This window comes from Microcaecilia unicolor, chromosome 9 (genome assembly GCF_901765095.1).
Source record: "Microcaecilia unicolor chromosome 9, aMicUni1.1, whole genome shotgun sequence".
In the NCBI taxonomy this organism is placed as follows: Eukaryota; Metazoa; Chordata; class Amphibia; order Gymnophiona; family Siphonopidae; genus Microcaecilia; species Microcaecilia unicolor.
Window position 1 is genome coordinate 96076817 of NC_044039.1, and position 16589 is coordinate 96093405.

At 46.9% G+C, this 16589-nt stretch overlaps 1 protein-coding gene across 2 annotated transcripts in view; it reads right to left on the reverse strand.

Annotated features, from left to right (window-relative positions):
* Nucleotides 1-16589, reverse strand: part of LOC115477466 (inositol 1,4,5-trisphosphate receptor type 2) — an 801768-nt gene that overhangs the window by 3575 nt on the left and 781604 nt on the right. For both annotated transcript variants that reach the window (XM_030214365.1, XM_030214364.1), the window contains exon 54: nucleotides 16334-16494. In XM_030214365.1, coding sequence (XP_030070225.1) covers nucleotides 16334-16494 — 161 coding nt within the window. The remainder of the gene's footprint in view (nucleotides 1-16333; nucleotides 16495-16589) is intronic.

Genomic DNA, 16589 nt, shown 5'->3' on the forward strand with positions numbered 1-16589 from the left:
CATCCAGATGGCTCGAGTGGGTTTCTTCTACCAGGCTTTATTCTCAATCGCACCTCATTAGATGCCAGATCACCTTTGCATCACTCACACCAGCAAGGCTATCTCACAACTTTATTTATTTGTTACATTTGTATCCCCCATTTTCCCACCTAGTTGCAGGCTCAATGTGGCTTACATAGTACCGTAGAGGCGATCGCCAGTACCGGTTTGAACAAATACAGAGTGAGGTTGTGATAGAGTAAAGGTCAATGTGTGATAGACACATTGGGAATCGTAAGGAGGAAGAGTTAAATTATGTCCAGTTCTAGCTTTGGTTTCGACATGCCGCCGGGTTAAGGCATTTAAGTTGGATTGTTAGGGTATGGCTTTCTGAACAAGTTAGTTTTTAGTAGTTTCCGGAAGTTTAGGTGGTCATATGTTGTTTTCCAGGTGCTTGGTAATGCGTTCCATAGTTGTGTGCTTTGAGCATTCTCTTTTCTTGAATTGCATTATGGGAGATAGTTTCATAAAGGTTTTTTTTTTGTTCCACATGTAAAGGCCTTTTAAACACATAAAATAAGGCTTTTATAAAATTATCCTAAGGGTGACAAGAAGGTGCGCAATATTACATGACTCATGTATAGTTATATTAAAGGACAGAGTCACAATTTGTGTACATATTCTATAACATATGCATGAACACTTATGCCTGCTCCAAGTGGATTCAATCTAGTTCCAATTTCTGCTGTTTTCCCCCTAGTATTTTGAAGTTACATAGGTATTTATGTATTATCTGAAAATAAGCATTTACACAGCCTTCATAACTTCCACATCTACATTAACCTTCTTCCTATTTCAGCAAGCTCCTGTGTTGGTCTTATCCTCTCTAGCCTTAAAGCGCATTTCCTCAAACTCACTTTCTCGGATGTTTCAGGGGCGTATCTGCGTGGGGCCACAGGGGCCTGGGCCCCCGCAGATTTCGCCCTGGCCCCCCTCCCCGCCGTCAACCCTCCCCCGCTGCTTACTTTTGAAGGCGCCGAGGTCCGACCCGCAATCTCCGTTTTTCGTCTTCCTCCGTGGCCATGCTTCCAGGAAGTAACGCTGCAGTGCTGATTCGTTGAATCCAGTTCGGCGTCTGACGTCAGACGTCGAACTGGAGTCAACGAATCAGCACTGCAGCGTTACTTCCTGGAAGCATGGCCACGGAGGAAGACGAAAAACGGAGATTGCGGGTCGGGACCTCGGCGCCAGCAAAAGTAAGCAGCGGGGGAGGGTTGACGGCGGGGAGGGGGTGGAGAGAGGCGGCGGCGGCGGCGGCGGGGGGGAGGGAGGCAAAAATGTGCCCCCCCCTCTCTGGCTCTGGCCCCCCCTACCGCCGGATTCCAGATACGCCCCTGGTTTAAAATAAACCTTTTTTGGCTGACTGTGTGTCTCTGCTCACAGCGCTCTGCAGTGGTGCAGATCATCTGTATTCACATTCTCCATCTCTCAGGCCCAGGCTTGCCCATCACAGTCCCTGCTGTCCAACCATCTGTGCTTAACATGGACAAGTACAGGTGCCTTGAGCTATCTGCAACTGGGGAACATAGCATGGACCAGCAAGGGAGAAAATAGGATAATAAAATAAAAAGGGAAATGGTGTTTGACAATGTCTGTTTCAGTGGGCTCTACTTTATTTATTTTATTTATTTAATTTATTCATTTGTATTTATTAACCACCTTTATGAGGAGATTCCCCCAAGGCGGTGTACAGTAGGTACAGTTTAATGTCAAAGTTACAATTTTGTTAACAGCATAACAATAGTAAAATGAACATATAAAGACATAGAAAGAGGAAAACTTGAAAGCAGAAAATTGAGACCTAATAATCATGAAACAGGATCAAAATTATACACATTTAACAGCACTGAAACTAAATTAACAGAGATATAATACAATGTAAGTGATGGAGTATCTAATAAGCACACAATTAGAACATTCAAATAACATTGCTATGATACTAATGCTTTTTTTAATAATACATCTTATCATATAGTTGAGGGGTCAAGTGCAGATATATACATGGGGACAAGATGTGTGGTCCAGAGTCAGTTGGGATAAATAAATGGGTGGATAAACTAAAGGCAAGTTCTTTGTATAGTTAATCAAGATATAAGGAACTGGTCTAAGTTAAAGTGGGTGTAGCAAGCTAGTCGAGGTGCAGAATGGGTGTATAATCAGTCACCCTATGTATTAAAGGCTTGGGAGAAGAGCCAGGCTTTTACCTGCTTCCTGAAGTAGAGGTAGTCTCAAGTTATATGTAGCCCTTCTGGGAGTAAATTCCAGAGTGTGGAGGTTACTCCTGAGAAGGCTCACTGGCGGGTATCACATCATACAATTCCTTTGATGAGGGAACAGATAGTGATGCTCCTTGAGAAGACCATAGAAGTCACAAAGGTGTGCAAAGAGCTAACTTATTCTTTAAGTACTCTGGCTCATTTTGTCTGAGGGCCTTGAAAATCAAACACAGAGTTTTAAATTTAGCCCTGTAAGGCACTGGTAGCCAGTGTAGTTTTTGCAGGAAGGGTGCAATGTGGTCATGCCATTTGCAGCCTTCTATCAGTCATGCTGCAGCATTCTGAATCAGATGGAGCTGATACAAACTCATTTTGGTTTGACCAGTACACAGGGCATTAAAATAGCCCAGTCATGATGTTATTATGGCATGGATAACTATCGTCAGACTTGTCTTTTCAATATATGGAGAGAGATTTCATAGATGCCATAGATGATAGAGACAATTTTTAAAGGTAGTTTGAATTTGCATAATCAGAGTGAGTAATGAGTCTAGCAGTATCCCAAGATTTCTGACCTGTGACTTTAGGAGGAGTTCATACTTCCCAAAAGGTATTTTGAAGTCCGGTATTTGTCCACTTATGTTAGGTACCCAAAGAACCATCTCTGTTCCATAACCAAGTCTGAAACCAGATTGACATGGGTCTAGCCAGTTCCTTTCAACTAGCGAGGCACTGAGTTCAATGCAGACTGTCTTTTCTATAGTTTTGCTAGGAAAGGAATGTTAGAAACTGGTCAATAGTTTTTGAGCTTGTTCTGGTCGAATAAGTTCTTTTTCAGTAGGGGGAGCACCACAGCTCTTTTTAATGTCCTTCCACAAGAGAGGTGTTAACAATTTTTGTGGCCCCTTCAATGAGACCTATGTTTGCTCATTGTACCATTTTTGCTGGGCAGGGATCAAGAGGGCAGGCAGGGCCGTGCCTAGGGTCTCTGGCGCCCCCCTGCAGACTATCAATTGGCGCCCCCCCCCCCCCCCCCGTGAAAATGATCACGCCCCCCCCCCCATGAAAATGATCGCTCACCACTTGCCACACTGAAAGGAATTGTCAGCAATATTCTTAGAAACAAATTGGTATACATTGCAAAATAAGATAGCAGATGTAAATTCTCAAAGTGGACATATTCCAAATGCTAAAATGAAAATAAAATGATTTTTTTTCTACCTTTGTTGTCTGGTGACTTTCTTTTTTCAATCATGCTGGTCCAGTATCTGATTCTGCTGCTATCTGTCCTCTTAACTCCATTTCCAGGGCTTCCTTTCCATTTATTTCTTTACTTTTCTCCTTTCTTCTTCATTTCTTGCTCTATATCCATTTCCAGCAATTTCTCCTCTCTCCCTGGGTCCTGCCCTCCCATCCATGTCCATTCTTGTCCCTCTCTGCCCTTCCCTCCTCCATCCATAGCCAGCAATCCTCCTCTCTCCCCTCCCCTCCATTTCCAGCAATTTGTCCTCTCCCTGGGCCCCCATGTCCATCCTTGTCCCTCTCTGCCCTTCCCTCCTCCATCCATAGCCAGCAATCCTCTCTCCCCTCCCCTTCCAGCAATTTGTCCTCTCCCTGGGCCCTGCCCTCCCATCGATGCCTCTCTGCCCTCCCATCCATGCCTCTCTGCCCTTCCCTCCGCGCCCTGGGGCCTTTAAATCTTTTACTTCTGGTCGCAGCAGCGTCAGTGAAAGCGGAGCGCTGCCGACATCTCCCTTCCCTTTGCGCTCTTGGGTCCCTCAGTGTCCGCCTTCTTCTGACGTCAGAAGAAGGCGGGACACTGAGGGAACCAACGAGTGCAAGGGAAGGGAGACGTCGGCAGCAGTGGCGTAGCTAGGGTAGTTGACACCCGGGGCCGGTCATTTTTTTAACACCCCCCCCCCCCAAATCCAGTACTAGGCATACCGAGAATACAAAACACGACCTGTAGAGCAATTTTACCATACCATAAGCAGTCGTTTCTATGAGTCACACAAGGAAAAGGAAAGCATCTTAAGCACTACAGTGAGCACTAGAACATCAATTCACCTATTGTAAAACGAAACCAGACAGAATAGTACAGATCGTCAATCCTGCACAGTCAATGCCAACTGAAAGCCATGTCTTTTTCACAAACACAGATACACCCTAATCCACTATAGAATAAGTAATCATAAACTTTCTATTTAGACAAAAATTAAACTGAACCCCCAATGCCAGACTCTGCATACAATGCAACGCCACAGAAACAGAAAATGTCTCCTAGTACTGTGCAAAATATAAAGACAGCAGATGTAAATTTGAAAAAACTAACAAATACCAATCACCACTTTACAAATTAACAAATAGAAATAAAACAAATACAGAAAATAAAATAATACCATTTTATTGGACTAATATATTTAACTTCCAGAGGCCAAAATCTCCTTCCTCAGGTCAATACAGTATAGTGCTGTTACAGTATCCTATCCTGATCTGAGGAAGGGGGTTTTGTTCTCTGAAAGTTAAGTCAAAATGTATTAAAATTAGTCCAATAAAAAGATTACCTTATTTACATGTTCTATTTATAAACATTTATTAACACAGCTAAAATACTATATCCTAAAGCAAAATAATAAAAATATATATTTACAGTTTGTTGTCTTTGGTTTCTGCTTTCCTCATCTTCTTTTCACCGTCTTCCTTCCATCCAGCATCTGTCTTCGCTCTCTCTCTGCCATCCAGTGTCTGCCCTCTCTAATGTGCCTTCCATCCACATCTGCCCTCTATTTCTGCCCCTTCCATCCACCATCTGCCCCAGTCTGCCATCTCTCTCTCCCCCTTCCATCCACCATCTGCCCTCTCTCTCTCTCCTTTCCCTCCAGCATTTGCCCTCTATCTCTGCCCCTTCCATCCACTGTCTGCTCTTTCACTCCCTTCTATCCACTGTCTGCCCTTTCTCTCTGCTCCTTCGATTCACCATTTGCCCTCTCTCTTTCCCCCTCCCATCCATTCAGGGTCTGCCCTCCCTCTCACTCCCCATTCCATCCAGGATCTATCCCCCCTCTCTCAATGCCCCCTCTTTTCGGCTCCCAGTTCCCACCTGCGGCTGCCCCTAGTTCCAGATCCATTGATTCTCCCATTCACCTCTGCCCCAGGCATGACCCCATTCTCCCTCCTGCTCACTTTTCAGACCCCAGTTCCAGATCCATGCCACTTCTCCCATCTGTCTCCCACCCAGTCCCTTCTGCCCATCCAAGTCCCCCTCACCCCATCTGTCTCCCACCCAGTCCCTTCTGCCCATCTGAGTCCCCCTCACCCCATCTGTCTCCCACCCAGTCCCTTCTGCTATCCAAGTGCCCCCACCCTCACCCCATTTGTCTCCCACCCAGTCCCTTCTGCTATCCATGTGCCCCCCCACCCTCACCCCCACCCTCACCCCATCTGTCTCCCACCCAGTCCCTTCTGCCCATCCGAGTCCCCCTCACCCCATCTGGCTCCCACCCAGTCCCTTCTGCTATCCAAGTGCCCCCCACCCTCACCCTGTCTCCCACCCAGTCCCTTCTGCCCATCCGAGTCCCCCTCACCTCATCTGTCTCCCACCCAGTCCCTTCTGCCCATCCGAGTCCCCCTCACCCCATCTGGCTCCCACCCAGTCCCTTCTGCTATCCAAGTGCCCCCCACCCTCACCCTGTCTCCCACCCAGTCCCTTCTGCCCATCCGAGTCCCCCTCACCTCATCTGTCTCCCACCCAGTCCCTTCTGCTATCCAAATGCCCCCCACCCTCATCCCATCTGTCTCCCACCCAGTCCCTTCTGCCCATCCGAGTCCCCCTCACCCCATCTGGCTCCCACCCAGTCCCTTCTGCTATCCAAGTGCCCCCCACCCTCACCCCATCTGTCTCCCACCCAGTCCCTTCTGCCCATCCGAGTCCCCCTCACCCCATCTGGCTCCCACCCAGTCCCTTCTGCTATCCAAGTGCCCCTCACTCTCACCCCATCTGTCTCCCACCCAGTCCCTTCTGCCCATCCGAGTCCCCCTCACCCCATCTGTGTCCCACCCAGTCCCTTCTGCTATCCAAGTGCCCCCACCCTCACCCTATCATCTGTCTCCCACCCAGTCCCTTCTGCCCATCCGAGTCCCCCTCACCCCATCTGGCTCCCACCCAGTCCTTCTGCTATCCAAGTGCCCCCCACCCTCACCCCATCTGTCTCCCACCCAGTCCCTTCTGCCCATCCGAGTCCCCCTCACCCCATCTGGCTCCCACCCAGTCCCTTCTGCTATCCAAGTGCCCCGCACCCTCACCCCATCATATGTCTCCCACCCAGTCCCTTCTGCCCATCCGAGTCCCCCTCACCCCATCTGTCTCCCACCTAGTCCCTTCTGCTATCCAAGTGCCCCCCACCCTCACCCCATCTGTCTCCCACCCAGTCCCTTCTGCCCATCCGAGTCCCCCTCACCCCATCTGGCTCCCACCCAGTCCCTTCTGCTATCCAAGTGCCCCTCACTCTCACCCCATCTGTCTCCCACCCAGTCCCTTCTGCCCATCCGAGTCCCCCTCACCCCATCTGTCTCCCACCCAGTCCCTTCTGCTATCCAAGTGCCCCCACCCTCACCCCATCTGTCTCCCACCCAGTCCCTTCTGCTATCCAAGTGCCCCCCACCCTCACCCCATCTGTCTCCCACCCAGTCCCTTCTGCCCATCCGAGTCCCCCTCACCCCATCTGGCTCCCACCCAGTCCCTTCTGCCCATCCGAGTCCCCCTCACCCCATCTGGCTCCCACCCAGTCCCTTCTGCTATCCAAGTGCCCCCCACTCTCACCCCATCTGTCTCCCACCCAGTCCCTTCTGCCCATCCGAGTCCCCCTCACCCCATCTGTCTCCCACCCAGTCCCTTCTGCTATCCGAGTCCCCCCCACCTTCACCCCATCTGCCCCCACCCTCACCCTGCCTCGTCTTCTCCCTGCCACCCGGTCTTTAAAAATAAATTGCCGACGCGATAGGGAGCGCAGCACCTCGTGTGCAAGTAAAAGAAGCGGATCCGATCATCTCATTGGGCCTTCCTTCACTGTCCCGCCCTAGAGGAAATAGGAAGTTGCGTCAGAGGAGGGTGGGACAGTGAGGGAAGGCCCAATGAGATGATCGGATCCGCTTCTTTTACTTGCACACGAGGTGCTGCGCTCGCTATTCGCGTCGGCAATTTATTTTTAAAGGGCTGGTGCGGGGGAGGGGCTGCCAGGAAGAAGAGCAGCGGGAGCGGCGGCACCCCCCTTTCTGATGACACTCGGGGCGGACCGCCCCCACCGCCCCGCCCTTGCTGGTCGGCAGCGCTTTCACTGACGCTGCTGCGACCCAGGTAAAATATTTAAAGGCCTTTGCGGCGCGGGGCGAGGGTAAGCACCGCGGCGGCGCCCTCCAGAGGTGGGCGCCCCCCCTGCGGCGCTTACCTCGCTTACCGCATCGGCACGGCCCTGAGGGCAGGTTGTAGTCCGTAGGCCTTTTAGGATTTTTTCCAAGAACTTCCTCTGTGACCTGGTTGAATGAGTACCAGATGGATCTGAATGGTGAGGAAAAGGGAATGTTCTCTTTGTTAGCTGGTGGGAGCTTTGATGGGACTATCTGTAGGTCTTGATGGTGACCTTTAATTTTGTTGGCAAAGCATGTGGCAAAATCATTGCTGGTTAGTAGTGACTGACGAGGCTGGTTCTGTTTTGGGGTTTGCAGTAGGCTGTTTACTGTTTTAAATAGTTGCTTGGTTGAATTTGAAGCTTGTTCTATATGTTGAGAGAAATATTGTTTTTTGCCTGTTACTAAAGCCTGGCGGTACATTGCCATGTGTTTCTTACAGTTGAGCCTATCTTTGTCTAAGTGAGATTTTTGCCACTTTCTTTCAAGTTGATGTCCTTTATGCTTAAGGACCCATAGTTCTGGGGAGAACCATGGGGAACGTTTGTCTGTAGAGCAAAGGACCTTCTTTAGACCTACTTGCCACTTCTCACATATATGCACATATAGGAGGAATTCGATAACAGGGCACCTATGTCAAAGTGGCAAAATGGAATCTATTTTATAAAGCAACATGGGAACCTATTTACCTTTATAAACCAGCTACCTAGGCTATCACCCCAAAATGCATAAATGCTCACATACAAAATTGCACCTGGTCTAAAAAAGGTGTCAATGTGTGCATATAGTTTGTAATTAATACTCATGTAATTTATACAATACACAGGTACTGCGTAACTCCACACCTGCACTGCCTAAACTATGCCCTAGGGCAGTGGTTCCCAAACCTGGTCCTGGAGGCACACCAGCCAGTCAAGTTTTCAGGATACTCACAATAAATATTCATGAGAGACATTTGCATGCTCTGCCTCCACTGTATGCAAATATATTTCATGAATATTCATTGTGAATACACTGAAAACTTGACTGGCTGGGGTGCCTCCAAAATCAGGTTTGGGAACCATTGCCCTAGGGCAGTGATGGCGAACCCAGAGAGGGCACGTGCCGTCACCTCATCCACCGGAAGTTCGTTCCCTCCTCCCTTCGAGTTCCAGGCTCTCTCCCTCTGAATTTTAAAAGTCATCTATTTTACGTCATCGGGGTTAGGGCAGCAGCATGCAGGCTCGGCTCAGTGCTTAGTTCTGTTTTCCCTTCTCTCTCTCTCAGCTCTGGTCCCGCCCTCATTTCCTATTTCCGCAAGGGTGGGGCCAGAGCTGAGAGAGAGAGAGAAGGGAAAATGGAACTAAGCACCGAGCCGAGCCTGCATGCTTTTTACCACTGCTGCCGCCCTAACCCCGACGAGGTAAGATAGATGACTTTTAAAATTTGGAGGGAGGGGGACCCTGGAACTCAAAGGGAGGGAGGGAGAGGGGACCCTGAAACTTGAAGGGAGAGGGGGCCCTGGAACTCGAAGGGAGGGGGAGGGAGGGGTGCCTGGAACTCAGGGGGAGGGGGACGGGGATGAGGGAGGAGGAGGGGGGATGAGGGAGGGGGGAATGCACCACCTGTTAAATTGCTCTGTTGGCACTTTGTGATAAATAATTAGATTTTGGGTTGCTGTTTGGGCACTCGGTCTATGAAAGGTTCGCCATCACTGCCCTAGGGAATGTCTACATGCAGCATGCATATAATTATACACCATCTTGTCAACCTGTATTTGCCATGCAATTTATAAGAGCCATTTCCACATGTAGAATGCATTTTACATGTGGAAAATGTTTTATATAATTACCCTCCAAGCATATGAGAGAGGGAGATGTATGCTTGCTTACCTAGTGTGGTACCATGAGCAAGGGCGCATCCAGAGCCCAAATAAGACAGACCACAAAGCAGTTGCAGGTAAAAGTAAATAATATTTATTGAAGGAGTTGGGCAAGAGGTCCAGTTTAATTCACAGGGAGGAAGAAGGCAAACTCAAAACAAAATCTTTGAATGTGACAATTTCCTCGGGTGGCCTGCTCCATGCAAGTCATTTCCAGAGATTTTCTTTTTACCCCAGAAATGGCATGCACTTGAGGCGGGACTACCGCCGCCAGCCTAAGGTGGTAGACCCAGAAGAGCAAACAGTAAGCACCTGTTGGGCTTACCGCCGCTTTGTAAAAGGGCCCCTCAATGAAAGGTATCACAACCTCAGTGGCATTCCTAGGTCGGCTGCCACCCGGGGCGGATCGCCGCTGCACCCCCCCCCCCCAGATGCAGTGGCATCTGTCCCCCCAGGGTGCAGAACGACACCCCCAGCGCATCAAGCCCCCCCCCCCCCCGGGGCATTCTTGGCTGCTGGAGGGTGCAGAGAGCAGCTGTGCACCTGTTGGCTCCACTGGCTCCCTGCTCCCTCTGCCCCGGAACAGGAAGTAACCTGTTCCGGGGCAGAGGGAGCAAAGAACCAGCGGAGCTGACAGGTGCGCGGCTGCTCTCTGCACCCTCCAGCAGCGTACACCTGGGGCGGATCGCCCCCACCACCCCGCCTTTCCTACGCCACTGCACAACCTACAACAATTCCAGGACAAAAATGGCTGTGACAGCATTAGGCTACTCTACCTGAGTGATGCTGAAAACTATAGTTGCCATTGGTGGGACCATCTGATGTGTAATCATAAGCTTGTATTAGTTTTTATCTGTGTTTCTTGTAGTAATGGAACTAAGTAATGTTTTTGCAAAAGGGGATCTATTCTGAACAGATGGGCTGTAACTTAACCAGGACGGGACCCAGCTGCTGTTGTATAACCAGCCATAGTTCTGATATATTTCATTCTACTTGCATTCAAAAAGTAAGGAAATATAACAACAATAACATAAAATCTTCAACAATGATCTTAAACAAATAGATGATGTGAGTGAAAATGTTAAAGTTAATTAGGAAGAAATTGTTAATTACTTATTTCTTGGAAAAGCACAAAAGAAATAAACATAGCATTTCCTAAGAAATTAGCCTGTCAGAGGAAAAGCAAAGATCTTATTTAGCACAATGGCATGGATGCAATTTAACATAATTGCTGTTGTAACTAATTACTCATGATATAGCAAGGGTCACATCAGTATTTAAAAATAATTACACAAAGGAGGCACAGCTTGCAGATGGCTTCATTCCACAAGCAAGCCAAGGAAAGAAAACTAAATAATCAAAACCTGAACTTCACCATGATAAAAACGAGAAGGCAGATAAACAAGCTTTGTTGAATGGCGAAGACTTGGCTCTATAATTTATATGGCCATATTGTAAAGTAACACCAGAGGAAGAGCCACAAACCAAAATAAAGGGACATGGAATGAAATAACCATAATGATGAAATCTAGAAAAAAGCAGAACTTAAGCTAAACATATAGGGCCTGATATTCAGTATTTATAGAATATAGATATAGAAAACTGAAGGCAGATAAAGGCTATCCAGCTTATAATCGAAAGTGCTCGCCGGCTATCTTCCAACACAGATCGGGAGATGGCCGGTGATTTCTTAAAAGCGGCGAAATCGGTATAATCGACAGCGGCATTTTAGATAGCATCGCCGCTTTCCCGTTGCTTCGCCGGCGAAAGTTCAAGGGGGCGTGTCGATAGATTAGCGAAGGTGGGACATGGGCGGGCATGGGTGTGGCTACCAGATGGCCGGCTTTCGCCGATAATGAAAAAAAAAAAAAGCGGCGTTAAGCAGTATTTCGCCGGGTTTACTTGGTCCTTTTATTTTCACGACCAAGCCTCAAAAAGGTGCCCCAACTGACCAGATGACCACTGGAGGGAATGGGGGATGACCTTCCCATACTCCCCCAGTGGTCACCAACCCCCTTCCATACTAAAAAAATAAAACTAAAAACCTTTTTTGCCAGCCTGTATGCCAGCCTCAAATGCCGTACCCACCTCCATGACAGCAGAATGTGTGCTATCCTCCGACAGCCTTTCCCTGGTTGCGATGTGGCTCTCGGGTGAGTGTGACACCTTTTCTGTTAGGTGCCCTGCAGAGTCACATTAGCAATGCATTGTGGTGGATGTAGGGTACTGGGCTCTACTCCCATGGTGCTTTTCCCCCCTGCTAACTGGGTCAGAGTGTGCCCTGTTTTGTTTCCTGTTGTAGTCCATGCAGTAGTGGCCATTTTTGTAAGCCAGTTTTAGTTCCCTTTCCTGTGTTACCCACATTAGAGAACGTAGTTCTTACCTTGAATGGTGCTGTAAGAGGGCATTGTACACCATTGTGCCAGCTCTGACCTACTGCTAATCTTAGTACCAGGGGACTCTGATCTGCAGTTAACTGTGAGTAAATGTGGTTATTTCAAGAAAGGACTTTTTCAGAGAGATTACTCTTCAGGTGTGAACTGGTGTGCCAAAGTTATACAGCAGCAATAAGTCCTAGAGGCTGTATGCAGGTCCGTGGAGCAATTTTAGTGGGTGCAGTACATTTGTGGGTAGTGGGTTTGGGGGGGGGGTTGGGGGGGCTCAGCTCCCAAAGTAAGGGAGCTATGCACATGGGAGCTTTTCTGAAGTCCAGTGCAGTGACCCCTAGGGTGGCTGGTTGGTGTCCTGGCATGTCAGGGGGGCCAGTGCACTAAAAATGCTGGCTCCTCCCACGGCCAAATGCCTTGAATTTGGCCGGGGTTTGAGATGGTTGACATAACTTTCCATTATCGCTGAAAAACAAACCCGGCCATCTCAAACCCGGCGAACTCCAAGGCATTTGGCTGGGCTAAACCGTATTATCGAAAAAAAAGATGGCCGGCCATCTTTTTCGATAATACGGTTCCAGCCAGCTGTAGCGCCGCCACCAGCATAGATCACCGGCAACGTTCGATTATGCCCCTCTATATGGCCTATCTAGTCTGCTCATTCATGCCATCTACTATCCCTTCCTCTCTTAGAGATCCTGTGTACTTGTCCCATGCTTGCTTGAATTCAGCCGGGAGGCTGTTCCACAAATTCACCACCCTTTCCATGAAGAAGTATTTCCTCAGGTTGTTCCTTAATATGTCCCCTTTTACTTTCATCCTATGTCCGCTCACTGCTAAGCTTCCTTTTAACTGAAATTACATGAGACAGCTGAATGGGCTAATAAAACAAGAAGTTGATAAAAGTACTGAATATAAAAAGGGATGACAATGTTCGCTAAAGCCAGAGTTAAACACTTGGGAGGCAATTCTAAAATGGTTACATGTGGAAAGCTAAGACAATTTACACGTATAACTACTACTCTATATATACACACAAAAAAAATCCACGCAGAGCGCTATTCATAGAATAGCATGTAGCACTGGGATCCAACTGAAACCTGGTGTAAATCCTGGTGTTTAAGCTAGGTACTACTTATACACATATGCCAGCGACACATCCAGATTTCAAGGAAGAGTGCTTTTAAAATGTATTTCTTTATAGAATTTTAAATTTTACACAAAGAGAACTTAGTACAGCCATTTGCCAAAATATGCAACATAAGGAATGAATAAAAAAAGAAGAACCCCCCCCCCCATACAAATTCAGGCTATGTAGACCACAATATGGGGGGGGAGGGGAGTAACCTCCACAAACATGGGAAGCTGTAATAAAGGAAAAATAGTTTCAAAAAATGTAGCAAAGCACTAAATAAACCAAATACGTAGCTAATGAACTTTTATACCATTACGTCGAAGCTGTCCCATCCCCCCCCCAAAAAAAACAAAAAAAGGAATTGAGAAGGTTTAAAAAAAATGATGTTACATGATTTAAATAGACTATATATTTATATAGAAAACTTAATTCAAACTTTGCTCCCAATGAAAGAAGCTCCTGCCTCAGAAGCAGAAATTATTTCCTCTTCTCTTGCATCCAACGAGATACATCTGGAACTATCTGTACTCTGTCACCCAAGAAATTTACTTCAGAAGATCTAAAATAAAGTCTCAATAATGCTTATCTTGAAGAAATACAAAAGAAACTAATAAGGTAGCTCTATGGGATATTTCTTATTAAGATCTTTCCAAAATTGCTGTCACACTTAATCTGTCTGAGGAAAGTTCTCCCACAAGCGGGTCCTCCCATTCAATGGTTTCCTTAGAAGAAACTGGAAGGACATATAATTCTTGTAGAGTAGAAAGACCCATTGCTGGATACTGAATTTAGGAATTTATAAAAGGTTTCTTGAGGTGAACTAAATTTGTCAATAGGAAAGTTCAAGAGTCTCAGATTCAGGGATTTTGCACTATTTTCTAAGTTTTCAGTCTTAGAAATCAATATATATTTATCTTCAGCTTAAGTCCCCTGAACTAACCTAAGCGACAGGCCCCTCCAAATCAGAAGCTTTCATTTCTTGAGTAGATGGTCGACTATGCAAATCCTTAATCATGGCAGAATTACCCAAGGTAGCAGAAACAAATGTAGTATAGACCTTATAGAGGGCTTTGACTGCAGTCCAAATGGATTCTAAAGTGATCTCTGACAGAATCCTTAAGAGCTGAATTAAGCTGGTACCCAGCACTAGCCCTTCTCCAGATGAACCTGATGCCTCCATTTTTTGCTTACTAATGTGAGTGACATGGCTTGCTGAAACAGAAGCCAAACCCGAAAGCAGAGATCCCAATACTGGGGAAGATGCTCCTGATGGTATTCCATTCTTAGGGCCCGGAGAAACTGCTTTTCCACCGATAGCCATGAGCTCCTGTTTTCTCAAGCTTCGGCCTGAGCCATCACAGCTTCCACCATGTAATGAGAACCAGAAGGCAGGGCTGCTGAGAGACTGAGCCAGGCACAGGGCATGGCTGCCGCCACTGCCTTCCTGGCCGCCCGCCAGAACTGAAAATACCTTGGCTGGCGGGGATCCCGAGGCCCCGCCAGCAGAAGAGGTCTTCCTCCAGTGCTGCTCTTTCCTCTGCCGCGTTGCCTGCCCCTGCAGCTGCTTTTTCTCTCAAGTCGAGCATGCTCAGTTTCAAAACTGCACATGTGCGGCCTGAGGGGAAAAGCAGCCACTTGGCAGGCAATGTGACAGAATGAAGAGTAGCTGGAGGAAGATCTCTTCTGCTGGCAGGGCCTGGGGGGTATCCCCGCCAGCCAAACTAGAGGTCCTGCTGTGTCTGCTCCTCTGGGTCTTCCCCAGCCAACCAAGGGGGGCCCGGCACCGGAGTTTTCTCTCTCCTGCTCCTGTTGGGAAGCAATTACCCGAGCCTCATCAGAAGCAGGAGAGAGAGACCCCAGTGCCGGGCCCCCCTTAGAAGCTCAGGTCCAGGGAATTTTGCCCCCCCCCCCCCCGCCCCCTCTTGGCGGCCCTGCCAGAAGGGAGCCAAGACTCCGTGAGCTGAGCAAAAATTCCAGGTTGGGGCTGGTTGGTGTTGGTCTCCTGAAGGATATTATGGGCACCTACCTAAGTGCTGGTACCAGAATGACAGAAAATAGGAAAGCACAAGTGTCCTACATCTACTATGTTACTATGTTACTCTGGTGCCATCTTTGCCACAAGAAAGAGTGTTATGGCCATGGTTTCAATGGACCTTTGATGTACACATGTATTTTAAATTTACCTGAGAATATTTTTATTTCAGCAATTACATCTGCCTGAAGTCACGCATAAATGTCAGCTCACTTCTTGTTTGGACCTAAGCTTTGAAAATTGTGCATACCTCTCTCTGGGTTAAAAACCACCTCAAAATGTTTAAAACATGCAAATCATGCAGCTCAACCGCTTAACTAGCCCCCCATGGACATGCATGCAGTCTTAAATCCACCCATTACACATCTATGTAGTACAATCATTGCTTAGACATGTAAATGGTGCTCTTACATGTAGAAAGTCCTCAGTGATGCAGCTTTTTTTTTTTTTTTTGTAAAATGGCTTCTTCTGTGCATTATAACAAATACATGTATTTTTAATGTGGCCTTTTAAGTATTTAAGATAAAGCTCTATGTTCAGTGAGCCAGTACAAAATAGATTGCCTATATTTAATATCTTGATTTGGACATCTATCTTCTGATCTAGACACCCTACGCAAATTTAGGCTGATGGTTTAGTATGTGTGATTCCCCTTTCCACCATTGTTTAAGCAAGTGACTATATTTTTTAGTTGAAATTTAAGATCATAACACACTTTCAAATACAACCAGAGAACTATGCAATTCAATTTGTACAGATTTATTCATAGTGGAAATATAGTGAGCTCAATATCCACCAAGACTTACCTGGATTTTCAGCAGTACTTACCTGGATAATGCTACTGAAAATACGGTCAGACCACCTAGTTACTATCCAGGCAGTGCTGTGGTAGTTTGGAGGTGGAGTCTGGGCAGAGCTTGGAGATAGCTGGATAGCAGTAATATTCAGTCCAATAGCTGGGTAACTACCTGGATAATGTTACCATAGGAAAAAGACTATCCTGACTATCTGGGTGGTTATCCAAGTACCGGTCTGAATATTATGAAATCTGGATAAGTGCCAGTGCTTGCATCACAACTGAATATTTAGCACCAGTATCAGAGTACTGAATATCTGGGCATAAAAAGCTCACGAAGGCCAGCTTTAACAAAATAAATCAAAACAACAAGAAAAAAAACACTGGTTGCCGCAGGCTGAATATTGGCCCGAATGTTTCCTATAAGCATATCAAAGAAAATGAAAAGAATAAAAAACACTTACTGCAATCATTTGAGCCACATAACTTTCAGGTCCAGTGTATTCAGTTGGGTCTTTAACTTTGACCAGAACTATAAAATACAAGTAGTGCCACATGTTGTGTTCACACTTGATGTGTTCCTCAAAAGAAACTGTTTTATTATCAAACTTGTCCCTTTCAAGACCTGTAAGAGAAGAGAGTCATCACTTTCATAGTAGTTTGCAAAAAAGTAAAACATGCAGTATTATGAAATGGTTATTGAAGAGAGTGTAATAGCAA